The sequence below is a fragment of the Phocoena phocoena genome, chromosome 16 (assembly GCF_963924675.1).
Source record: "Phocoena phocoena chromosome 16, mPhoPho1.1, whole genome shotgun sequence".
NCBI lineage: Eukaryota > Metazoa > Chordata > Mammalia > Artiodactyla > Phocoenidae > Phocoena > Phocoena phocoena.
Window position 1 is genome coordinate 14,966,784 of NC_089234.1, and position 14,102 is coordinate 14,980,885.

The window sequence follows — 14,102 nt, forward strand, 5'->3', positions numbered from 1 at the left end:
TTTTCCATGGCTAACATACCTCTTTGGATATAAATTTTTACATATAGTTTTGGAGAATCTTTTATTAATTTTTAAAATAATTATATAATTATTATAATCAGAATGTACGGTTTATGTCATACAGCATATTATACCTAATATAAATGTAAGTGCATATATACAAAACTATAAAAATGATTTTAATATATGAAGAATATGAATAAGAAAAAAATTTAAGTAACATGAAACAACTACTTTTTAAAATTACTCCTTTTGGAGGTAGGTGAGAATAACAACTAAATTATAAAAAGACAAAAACCACTCATAAAACTACTGAAAGCAGAGAAACAACAAGAGTAGGTTCATGTCTAATGAAATAACAGAGAAAAAGAAGATAAGTATAAAAAACCACTTGCAAGGCCTAAAAGACTATAATGATCAGAATTAATAATAAAAGATTCAAAAGAAGGAAATGCATAGAAACACTGGACTTCAGTTATTTAATAAGATATAGAGAAAAATTATAAAGATAGCAATGGAGGTTTGATATATATTTTTCCAGAAAAAATAAGAATGTTTCTTTTTATCGGAGAGATACAGAAGACAAATATTCTTTGGGCTCTGTTCTGAAGGCTCCACAAAATTGTCATTTTAAAGGCTTAATTTTTTATGAAAATTGATAAAATGCAAGTAAACATAGCTTACAACAATACTGGTTGCTTAACTAACACAACATTAAACTTAAAATGGAAAACCTATAACAATTAGTTCTACAGCATAAATTCAACCCATGAAAGTTCTAGAAAGTAATGTTTACTTACAATTGGCATTGATCACCTTTTATTCCTTTAGTTGTGCAGAAACATTTTCCTGTGTGCATATGACAAATATTTGCATGTCCACTGCATGTACAAGCTGTAAGTCAAAACCAAAATGATATTGAATATTCCCCATCACAAACATGTGCATCACATTTCAGGGAAAGCTGTATTATCTTATTTGTAAACCATCGATTATCTTCTTGCCATCCAAAAACTAGGGTTAGCATACAAGTTATCTTTAATTAAGGGGAAGTAAATTCACTTATTTAAAAATTTTGTGAAACTCTTCAAAGTCATTGGGGTATCCTGAAGTCTAGTGTGGATCCAAGTATTTATCTCATCCTTCTTTGGACTTTTTTCCATTTCTAATTTGGTACATCTACCTAATGAAATGAGTTTCAAAGAGCATAAGATCTTTGTAGTCAAACAGCTCAGCTTCAAAATGTACATCTAGCTTCAAAATGTACATCTATAATCACTAGCTATGTGACCTTGGGCAATTTATGTAACCTCACTAGTCTTAGTTTCTTCGTCTTCAAAAGGAAAAAGGAGCTCTCAGGACTTAGTGAGAATTAAATGAGATAATGTATTTTAAATTCCCAGCACATATCAAACACTTAATAAATGCAACTATTACTTCCACTACTTTTACCACTGCCAACAATAAAAAAATATAATTTTACATATTGTATAAAAAAGCATATCTGTTTATTTGCCCAAATATCATCCTTTTCTGAGATCATTCTCAGTTTTAGTATTCCAGAATACTACCTGAAACATTCCATAGCGTAACAGTTACATATAGTCAATTTGGTTCATACTGAACTCATTTCATTTTCTTACTTTGCATTCCTTTGTTAAAGATCAGCGTTCCAATTATTCAGGACACAAATCTCACACTTTATTGTGCCCAACATCCAATCAGCTGGCAGGTTTAGTTTCTACATGCAGGATCTTTCTTGTATCTGACCTCCTCCTTTCTACTATGATAACACATCATTCAAGTCCTGTCACTCATGCTCTCTTACTGACACCAATACATTACATAACTGATCTTTCTGCCTTCTGTATGGCTACAACTTATTCTCCAATCCTGAGACATATTCTCAAGAGATAAGGCTGATCATGTCATCAGCCCTTTCAAAAACCTTTAATGAGAACTACTGTGTTCCTGCACACCACCAGCTAGTTAAACCATTCTATTGATAAAAATGAAATAATGATTTCATTCCTGATTTTCATACACATTTAAAAATAAGATAATGAGTCACTGATTTTGATCAAAATATTTTAGAACATTAAGCTTCTTATTAATTGTTTATGATTATTTGCTTTGAAAAAACACATAATTAATATAAAGTAAATACATACAACCCTACACACACATAAAAAATAAATTTTGGTATTAGGTAGATTACTTAAGAAGCCAGGCTTTCTTTGCTAAAAGAGACTTCTACATAAAAGTGTGGGTTTTCTTTCATAAAGACTATTTAAATAGATCAGTATAATCTTCCTTTAAGTTTGTAGAATTAACTATGGAAACACAACATGTGAGAATTTTAGAAATGAATGACAAGATGCAGAAGTGCAAGGAATAAAGGAAATTATCATGAGCAAAAAAGGGACTCAGATATACTGATAACATGTAATTTCATAAATAGTGAATGAATATACCATGGTATCTTTTAATATTAACTTGTCGTTTCACATTAATACTATCTTGTATTCAGAACTTCACTAAAAAACAAATGATGCACATTAATATTTTAAAACTTGGGTAAACTTTTTATTTACCCTTTATGGCAGAACTAGGTAATAGTCACACTTGCAGCATTTCTTTAAAGAATTATCAATGTATAGTAGTTTTAATAATTTCTGAGACAGAAAAAATATTGTGTTAAAAAATACCTTTTAGTGAAAACTCATTTTGAGAGAATTCCCTTCTGGTGCTACACTTCAGGCTAAAATGGCACAAATGTATTTTAAATTCAATTGTTTAAAATTTATACTTCATGACGGTACTGAAATCATTCTGTTGTTGTCAGCGTTTGAGGTTATCTTTTTATGCTGAATAAGCACCTATAAAATCATCATACTGTGGCCTTTTGTTTGGTAAATTTTATATGATGACGATTTTATAGCCTAGCTATACATTACAGGAACATTATGAGGTCACATGGTATTTCTGTTTCCCTATAATATAAATTTGCAATATCAACTTGTAACTAAAACTCAACAATAAGGATAGAAAAACAGATGCTATAAGAGTTATTCAAATAAATTGTATATAAAGAATATACTTTAGAAAAGGAAATCAAAAAATAGTCATTGGCAGTACTTGTTTCGAAGTCAGTTTATGTGCCTCGGTCCTTTAATTGCTGTCATTGCTATTTGTCACACACAAATACAACAGCTTCTGGGAGGTAGGAGATCATTTCCACTTAATTTCCTTTATATACTTCTAGCGTAATTATACTTGATATTTAGTAGATATATTACATTAGGTTTCAAATATAGTAAGAATTCTGGCAAAGAGAAATGTTCAAATAGCCACATGACTTAAAATTAATTCTTCAAACTTATATTTTTATTTACAGCTCTAAGCCCAAATATCCATCATGTGTGGTTTATGAAAAGGGAAAACAGAACATAGCTGTTTCCCTTTGATATAAATAAACATGAAATGTTGATACCAATAATATCTTAGCAATCTGGTTTTTCTCACTAAAAACTCAAAAATTACAACTATTGCCATGTATTAATCTGTTGCTGAGAGTATGATTTTGTTTTCTCCTGGAAAGACGACAAGTCTCATAATTTAAAATGTGTCATTTCACTTACAGAGATTATTTTGTTTACTTAGGATATTGGGCACCCATATTTGCCTAAATAAAGAGTAAATGAGAAATTAAGAAATAATTCTTTCTCCAATAAATAAAGCACAGTGAAACTCAGTTATTCAGTCCTTGTTCCAGTATTTGTTGAATGCTGTTGGGCGAAAGGCACTGCTCTAGAACTAGTCGGAGAATATGATGGTGAACAAGAATCTAGAACTTAAGGACTGGAACTGCCAAGTAAATGGTACTGTTTTAAGGATTTAAGTTACAGGTTGGAAAGTCATAAAGTGCCAAGAGGGCTATTAAGATTTATATTTCAAAGCTATCTAACATATTGAAAAATGAGGAGAAACCCTAACCATCTGTTTTAAGGGTCAGTAACCTATATCCATGAGGGCAAGTCCTCACTTCCTATTTTTTATGGCCCATAAGCTGAGAACGGTTTCTACATTTTCAAAGGATTGTGGAGAAGAAGAAGGAGGTGCAGCTGGAGGAAAAGGAGGAGGAACAAGAGGAGGCAGCAGCAAAGCAGCAACCATACCTGTACCTGGATCACAAAAAATAAAATATTCACTACCTGATGCTTTAGAGAAAAAAAAAATTGCCAACCCCTGACCTATAACCACAAAGCCTGGAAACACATAACATGTCAGTTCTTCATTCTGACTGAATGTTCAAAACACAAATCTCATTTAAAACAAACAAGGTTTTGTTTTTTTCTTTTTTGATAGAAGAGGGTTAAGCATAAGCACTGAAAATATTTGACCAAAATAAATTTCAACCCAACTCTTCTGGAATTGTATTTTTAATACCTTGTGTTTAGCTTTGATAAAGAATAACTTTAGGGCTTCCCTGGTGGCGCAGTGGTTGAGAATCTGCCTGCTAATGCAGGGGACACGGGTTCGAGCCCTGGTCTGGGAGGATCCCACATGCCACGGAGCAACTGGGCCCGTGAACCACAACTACTGAGCCTGCGCATCTGGAGCCTGTGCTCTGCGACAAGAGGCCGCGATAGTGAGAGGCCCGCGCACCGCGATGAAGAGGGGCCCCCGCTCGCCACAATTAGAGAAAGCCCTCGCACAGAAACGAAGACCCAACACAGCCAAAATAAATAAATTAATTAATAAAAAAAAAAAAAAGAATAACTTTAGTCATATTTCATTTTCTAACTCTAGCAAGATAAATTTCTTGAACACGCCTAATGACTACCATTAAAGTTTTTAAACCCTTTAAATTTTACTTATTTCTTTAATCTGAAGTTTTCATACATCTAAAAAAGTAGGGCAAAATATTAATACCCTGGGCTACAGATGAGGCAAGAATGACACATATTATTAGAATCTATTCACAAACCAAACCTCAATACCAATGAAATACCAGGCATTTTTTCCCACATTCAGTTCTACCACCAAAAATTACTACTTGCCTTAAGTTCAAATTCTTAAATTCCAATTTATTGAATTTTTATTGCATCTCTTTTTAAATCTGCAATGTTTTCAATGAGATTGTTTTTAAAGGTTGTTTTGAATAGTTATCAATGAATCAAATCATCTGAAAAAAGTCGTTGAGTATTCATTACGTTAAAAATATAAAACATGAAGTAGGTTCGTGATAAGAACAGTATTTTGCAACCATATATGACTGCACTATTTCCAAAGTACTTTCACACACATTACCTGTTCAATCTTTACACCATATGCATTATACTCATTTGATAGAATAGTCTCAAAGAAATGGAAAAAAAGTCCACATTTATACATCTAGTAAGTAGTAAAGAGTTATATCCTGAGATTCTTTCAACTTCTTGATAGACGATATATATGTGTGGATGGCACATATAGATAACATGTAACATTCTTGACCATATATGCTTTTTAATTTCAAATACATAATGTACTTTTTTAATGGTTTGAAAGCTGAAACTAACCTGAAAACATCAATGATAATAACGTATTCAGTAAATACACCGTTAAATATAACTACTAAGATTGCAAGGTTGATTCATTATTAAGAAATTCATTAATATACCATATTATCGAATCTAAAAATAAAAAAATATGATTATCTACACAGATGTTAAAAAGTCTTTGACAAAAGTCAATACCCATTCCTGATAAAACACTCAATAAAATAGTATTTCAAGGATACATTCTTAGCATAAATACACACACACACACACAAACATATGTATATGTGTGTGTATATATATTTTTTATATATATCTATAGATACACATATATATATAATAGCCAGAATCTTGCTTAATAAGAAAACACTGGAAGCTTTTCTTCCACTAAGATCAGGAATAAAGCAAGATTTCCCAATAGATCTATTACTCTTAAAATTGTATTAGCGATATTAACCAATGTAATTATACATGAAAAGTTAATTGATGTGTAAGGACTAGAAAAAAAGTGAAACTATCTCTATTTGTAAATGATATGATAGTATCTGGAAACCCTAGAGAATCAGTGTTAAAACAAATTAAAACAATAAGCAATTCAGTAAGGTAATAAATTTAACAAATTAATATGCAGAAATCAGTAGCCCTTTAACAATAACCAGGTAAAGGATATAAAATCTTATTTATAATTGTAATGAATAAGATAAAATACTTAGGAATAAATTTTAACAAAAAATATGCAAAACCCATGGGAGGCATAAAAGTAGTTGCGACAAAATGGAAAGACACACATTGTTCTTGAAAAAAACACCCAATATCATAAAGATGTCAGTTCTATTTGAATTAGTTTATAAATCTAACCCAATCTCAACAAAAATATTAACATTTTTTAATGGAACTTGATAAATTGATAATAATAATCACATAGAAAAATATGCATTCAGGAATAGTCAGGAAAACACTAAAAAAGAAAAGCTAAAAAAAAAAGGGGGTGGGTCCTCCTAGAGAAATGGAAATAAAAATAAACAAATGGGACCTAATGAAACTTCAAAGCTTTTTCACAGTAAAGGAAACCATAAACAAGACCAAAAGACAACCTCAGAATGGAAGAAAATATTTGCAAATGAAGCAACTGACAAAGGATTAATCTCCAAAATTTACAAGCAGCTCATGCAGCTCAATAACAAAAAACCAAACAACCCAATCCAAAAATGGGCAGAAGACCTAAACAGACATTTCTCCAAAGAAGATATACAGAGTGCCAACAAACACATGAAAGAATGCTCAACGTCATTAATCATTAGAGAAATGCAAATCAAAACTACAATGAGATATCACCTCACACTGGTCAGAATGGCCATCATCAAAAAATCTACAAACAATAAATGCTGGAGAGAGTGTGGAGAAAAGGGAACACTCTTGTACTGCTGGTAGGAATGTGAATTGGTACAGCCACTATGGAGAACAGTATGGAGGTTCCTTAGAAAACTACAAACAGAACTACCATATGACCCAGCAATCCCACTACTGGACATACACCCTGAGAAAACCATAATTCAAGAAGAGTCATGTACCAAAATGTTCATTGCAGCTCTATTTACAATAGCTCCGGAGATGGAAACAACCTAAGTGCCCATCATCGGATGAATGGATAAAGAAGATGTGGCACATATATACAATGGAATATTACTCAGCCATAAAAAGAAACAAAACTGAGTTATTTGTAGTGAGGTGTATGGACCTAGAGTCTGTCATACAGAGTGAAGTAAGTCAGAAAGAGAAAGACAAATACCGTATACTAACACATATATATGGAATCTAAGAAAAAAAAATGTCATGAAGAACCTAGGGGTAAGACAGGAATAAAGGCACAGACCTACTAGAGAATGGACTTGAGGATATGGGGAGGGGGGAGGGTAAGCTGTGACAAAGTGAGAGTGGCATGGACATATATACACTACCAAACGTAAAATAGCTAGTGGGAAGCAGCCGCATAGCACAGGGAGATCAACTCGGTACTTTGTGACCACCTAGAGGGGTGGGATAGGGAGGGTGGGAGGGAGGGAGATGCAAGAGGGAAGAGATATGGGAACATATGTATATGTATAACTGATTCACTTTGTTATAAAGCAGAAACTAACACACCACTGTAAAGCAATTATACTCCAATAAAGATGTAAAAAAAAAAAAAAAGGAGGTGAGGGACTAGTTCTAATAGACATTCAAACATTTATAAGCCCTCTAAAATTAAAACACTGTGATACTGGCACATCAATAGGCAAACAGATCAGTGGAGTAGCATAGAAGATCTACAAATAGAACTGAATACATATGAAACTTTAGTATATAAAAATAAATATATTTTTATTGATATAAATAAAAATATATTTATTGTCAATAACTAAAGTTAGATTATTTGCTGTCAGTCAAGGAAATTAAAAATTTGGAAAGGAGGAAGGATAGAATGAACCCTGTAGTAAGGGATAGGAAATGAGAGGTATTTGTGTGAACTCATGGATTTTACTATAGAGTACAGGTAGATACAGAAATGGGCACTGATGTGTTTATACTTATGTATGAGAGTTTACTGGTGTCTGTTATGTATACATACACCTATTTTCCAGTTCTGTCTGCTAGGATGATTCATAAACACTGATGGCCCTGTAGCAAAGAGCCCAGTAAAGGAACCAGGGATGCTTGAGAAATGCCAGCTTCTAGTTAGGGCAGGAAAGGTTCAAGAAGAGTGCCAAAACATAAGGAAATGCTCAAAGAATGATAGATAAATAAATAGATAGATAGATAGAAACATAGACAGATGCATAGATACATAGATAAATACATAGATGCACAGATGAATACACAGATAAGATTCACAGACAGACAAACTAGAGAAGACAAAGCTTTTCATTGTAGAAGATAGCTAACTAATTATTGTAGAAAGAATGATGGAATGAGAAAACCTATGTTTGGTAAAAATCAGAAAACTAGCGAGTAAAATTTGAGAAGTAACATGATATTCACATAGTCTCATAGTATCTCCTACAAGATATTTTTTCATTAAAGGATAAAATAGTGACTTTATAGTGAAGAAATCTGGCAGACACCACTTTAACCAAATGTTTATGAACATCTGAAAAGCGGGGAATACCTGTATTCCTAAAAAATGTCAATGTCACTACATAAAAAGAAAGACTCAAGAAATTAAAGTCTGAAGAGACACACAAATCAATGCAACTAGTAATCTTGAATTTTCTTTTGCTCTAAAGAACAATGTTGGGACAATTGGTAAGGTCTATGTTCAATAACAGTATGCATCAATGTCTATTTCCTAATTTCTATAATTATAATGTAGTTAAGAGAATTCCCAACTTTTAAAAAATAAACCCTAAAATCTTTAAGGAATAGAGGGATATCAAGTCTGCAATGTTTAATTGAGAGACAGGGAGAGAAAGAAGAAATCTGAGGGAACTTATTGAATATCCTTACAACTTTTCTGTGTGAAATTATGTCCCCCCCAAAATTAACAGACCTTTTCAATTTTGAAAAGATTAAACATTACTACACTTTCAAAATAAATAATAAAATGTACTTTTATGTCTTTTACTTGTAGGTCAATAATAACATTATGTTAACAACTTTATTTGAAGAGTTCTTTGTTTTTCCCATATGTTATTAAGGGTTTAGTTTCTATACTTCTGAGTAGAAGGGATGTTGTTAACAATATGTAAAATAATGATTCCATTTCTCAAGAAGACATTAGTCTCTATCTTTTCAAGAAAAACCAATCATCCTATGTGAATAATTACCCAAATGCCTACAGTTACCAACAATGGGATTCACATAAGCACAATACAACTTTAAACTTGAAAGAATTAGCTGCTGGCAGATAGAAAAATAAATAAAATATACCTTAAAGTCATTTAAAATACAAATTATATGGTACACTGAAATAGATATTTTGAAGTTAGCTAAAAAGATTTATAGGATAACACATTTTGTTAAAATGACCCCAAAATTAATAGAGTGAAGTGAAATATAGATGGTAAGCTTTGAGAAGTCAGACACCAATAATCTATTTATCTTCTCTAGAAAAACTAGAAACTGAAAGGAATTATATAAATTTCATTTTTCTTCCTTACCTAAACTTCATATAACTTCTCATCAGTATTTAATGAAAAGTTTATGTACAAAATATTGGATTATTGCTCAATAAGTTATGAGTACAGAATGAAGCACCATTGGTAATTATTAAAGCTAATCGTCATTTAGAACAAAATAAAATATAGACTTTGGAACCAATATTGCTTCACTTCTGCCTCTATTACTGAAAAATAAAAGAAAGAAAAACCAACCAGAGAAAAATAGTAAGCTACTTTTTACCTCTTGCTCTAAAGTGAAAATATTGGTTGAAACGTGAAACCCACCTAGCTAGAAAGTCTGAATTACATTTTCTCTTAGATCATATGAAAATGAGTAAAACATATGACACAAATATTACATTTTCTTAGTAATATTAATATAGCAATGGGCTAACTATATACCAAGCACAGTACTACTACCTATGTAATAGCGTCACAAAGATAATGTAAAAATGATTTTTTAAAAAAACCAACTAAGACAAAACTTTCCTCATCAAGAAGCTCACATCCTACTTAGAAAGATAAGTGAACAATGACTTACAAAAACACTGATGGCTATCACCATGGAGGTGCCAACACTGCCTTAAGTTAGGAGGGACATTACAAGTTTTCAGGCTGAAATTTCCTGAGTTGAGATTTGAAAAATGAGTAACGGAGTCCAGAGGCACAGTAGTGTCCAGAGAAGCAAAAATAGGAAAAATGGGGAAAGAGTTGGGTTTATATGAAGGAGTGGTTTGATATGAGGTGAAAAGGAATACAATATTGTGAATGTCCTAGATACAGAATAAAGGATCAACTAAAAGAAAGTGAGGCTGATCTATTTAGAAACTGCTACAGTGGGCTAAGCTAAGGCAGAGGTAGACACAACTAGACAATGGCAGTTCAATATTATGGCTTCGAAATGGATTAGAGCTGACCACTGATTATATCTGAGATTCAAAGATGTAAGCACATACTTGCTTTGGAGTACAAGAGTCTGGTAGCTCATATTTCAATCCTGGTTCCATCACTTGCTGGCTTAACCTTTAACATGACTCTTTAGGCCTATATCTTTGGTTTACTCCTCTATAAAATTGACATAATAGTATATACTTGACAAAATGCTTTGGAGAATATGAAAAACTTTAAGCAAAGCTCTTAGCAATGTTCCTGGTATTTTATTTAGATAAAATATATAAATAAAAATGTTTTATTTTATTGTTCCTGGTTTTTTATTTAGATAAAATAAAATACCATTAAATGCTAGTTATATATGTTTTTAATATAATGCGTGGAGCTTGGCTGACAAGGAAAATGTTAATAACTTAAATGTGGACACAGAGAAAAAGAGAAGTAAAGGTGTGGTAGAATATGAGAAACATGGTAGGATATGAAACCAGAAAAATCACTGTGGGTCAGAGCATAAAAGGCCTTGAACGTCTTGTCAAGGAGGTTTCAATTTATTTCACAGACACTTTGGAGGCAATGAAAGATTTTGGAAATAGTCATAAAAATCACTGAATGTTTTGGGGAAGAAAACTATGTCTTTATCTTCCGATAAAGGAGATATAAGGGTGGATTACAAATGGAGAGATTGCATATATACAGGGTAATCATTCATTAATTCAACAAATACTTAATAAGAACCTATTCCACTTTAGGTAATCTGTAACATCCAACAGTAGTGGAAGAGAAGAGGAATCATGGGGGCCTAAACTAATAAAGGTAATGGAATATAAAAGCGGAGATAGGTGTCAGAGACAGTGCAGAGTCAGAATCAGCTTGGGACAGAATACAAGGGTTGAAGAAAAGGAAGGAATCAAAGGTACCATTAAAATTGAGCCCCCAAAGAATTGTATTACCATTAACAAAATGCGGGTGAAGTGAGAACATTTTTTAAATAATAAAGTTACTGAATTCAGTTTATAAACATTGATTTGAATAATAGTGGCCTGTATAGAAATGCTTAATAAGAAGTCAAAAAATAAGTTAAAATTGCTTAATAAAGTAGGCCGCACTATTCACTAAACATACAATTAAATGTTTATATACTTGCATTAAAGCCTACAAGTATAGACTGTGATTATTATAAAATCAGTAAATAGGCCTTTAAAGAAAAAGCAAGATAAAATGTATAAAAAATTATATGTGATTAAGAGAAATGCAAATACTTGCATTCATGTCTTAATATATAAAAATGAACATTTGAAGAAAAGGCATTTCTTCTTAAATAATATGTTAAGGAGCATTTTGATATGTTTATGAAATATTTAAGAGAATATTTATGCTGGTGCTTTTTTACACCTGCTCTAGGCATTTCTAATATATAATTAACTTCCCCACCATCACTAAGTAGTTTTTGAGATATGAAAAAGTATGTATGTAAATTGGTATTTAGCTTGATTTTGGTTTTGAAAAAACCTTTACATATCAGGACAAGGTAAGTACATGCTTAGAGTTTCTTAGTTAACCTCTAATTTTCTGTAACATACTAAATAAATGTTTTATATGTTTTAGAATACAAGAAGTATGCCCCACTTTAAATTCACCCCTTACTTTTTTTCATCCTAGGCCTGTCATTTGAAGCTAATAGTAATTCCTCAACCTTTGTAGATTAGGGTAAGAGCCATTTTTATTTTTAAATTATATTTTCTTACCTTACTTATTAAAAAAAAACAATAGTGCCAGATCCTTGTAACATAAAACCTAAAGCAATACATGATGATAAGCATCACATCAAGTGAAATTAAAGAGAAATATTGAACACTTAGATAAAATAATGGTTTCTATCTTGACCCAAATAGGTAAGTATTGTACTTGTAGACCTAAAACCATTGAATACTTTTTTGTTTAATTCCGTAAGAGATATACTAGTGAACTTACTAATGAAAACATTCAAGTGACACACTTCATGGTCAAAACTGATAAATCAGAGATGGAGATAGTCTATAACATCGAGTCTAGGAGCCTAAAAACCACTAACCCAATGCCAAAAGTCGAAGTAAAAATTTATTTTAAGTTAGGATAGGTGGAAAGTAGAACTTTGTGCAAATAAAAAGTAGGAAAGGAGATCTTGAGAAAGGTGTCAAAGTAAGCCATGCATGGCAAAGTTCCCCAGCACTTAAAAGTTCAGTGACTAATATCTCTAGCCGTTACATGAGACTCAACCCACGGACAGTTCTCGTAAAAGGAATCTAAGAGAAAAGAGTAGTAAACTGCATCTTCTAATAACCCACAATCAAAGGTCATTCTAAAATAGCTGACAATGTCAGGGCCAAACAGTTTTCATAAACGCAGTTCTTCTCATCCTTAACATTTCCTTTTTGAGAACAAAAAGGATGAAAAGAGTTTGAAAAGATGGAGTAGATAAAGAAAACAGGGTTACTGAGCAATCTGACATAGAGGAACACTTCTACAAGGAAAACAAAGTTTCAAAAACTTAGTATACAGAGAAGAGAAACTAGCTACAAATATTACAGAAGCTATGCAATGAAGACTTTGTTTAATCATGCAGTTGAAACAGGCAGTTCTATATGATTTTAAAAGGCTCTCCTGTTTTCTTAAATTTACATAAAAATGTCATTCTGAAGAGAATTTTAGATCAAAGTATAACATCATGACTATATCATATACTAAATAGCTACATGTAATTACGTAATTATTCATTTAACGGCCACTCTTTGAAATATTTAAAATCTCAGATTGGCTTTTCTCTGCCACACAGGATGATAACATGTACTCAGAAAATACAAACTTTCAACTTTGTTGTGTCAAAGTAATTAATAAAAACAAGATTTCCATATCAAGTGATTTTCATTTATCTGCATTTTTAGATTATTCAGGTCAATGCTTCCATTTTGAGAGAATTAAACTTCTTACATTTATTTGCAGAAATGCTCGAGTTCATTTGATTATAAACTTTCAGCTTCTCTGAACAATCTGCAATATGTAAGAAGGGTTTAAAATGAAAAAAATCTCCCATCCTAGTAGAGAGAAAGAAGAGTTCACTTATCTTCTTTACCACCCTCAAGTCTCAGAGCATATCTGTGTCATAGCCCAGTGTGTTTATTAAAGTTTTAAATATTTCTGTAAAAGCCTGCTATGGACAGATATTAATAATATGCCAAAACGAAAAACATAAGTTTTGCTAATAAGAAACAAAGGTAAAAACAAAACCGTTACTATGTTGAAAGAACTTTTTTTCCTCAACCTGAAAACTAAGAGTTTCTTTATCACTATTAAAAGTAAAAAATATAGAAAGAAAATTATATACTATTTAAGAACCTAGAAAAAGAATAATAAAATGAACTAAAAGTCATAAATAAATACAAAATTACATTTTACTGAAACCAGTTATGAATGCAATGTTAAAGGAAAAGAATTTATTCATAACACCAACCAAACCCATTAGACATCTTACAATAAAGTAACTAAAAATGATAAG

At 31.7% G+C, this 14,102-nt stretch overlaps 1 protein-coding gene across 1 annotated transcript in view; it reads right to left on the bottom strand.

The window, feature by feature from the left end:
* The window catches only part of ATRNL1 (attractin like 1), a 691,263-nt gene that overhangs the window by 487,083 nt on the left and 190,078 nt on the right, over nucleotides 1-14,102 (bottom strand). Inside the window, exon 20 of the mRNA XM_065893763.1 lies at nucleotides 801-894. Within this exon, the coding sequence (XP_065749835.1) occupies nucleotides 801-894 (94 nt within the window). The remainder of the gene's footprint in view (nucleotides 1-800; nucleotides 895-14,102) is intronic.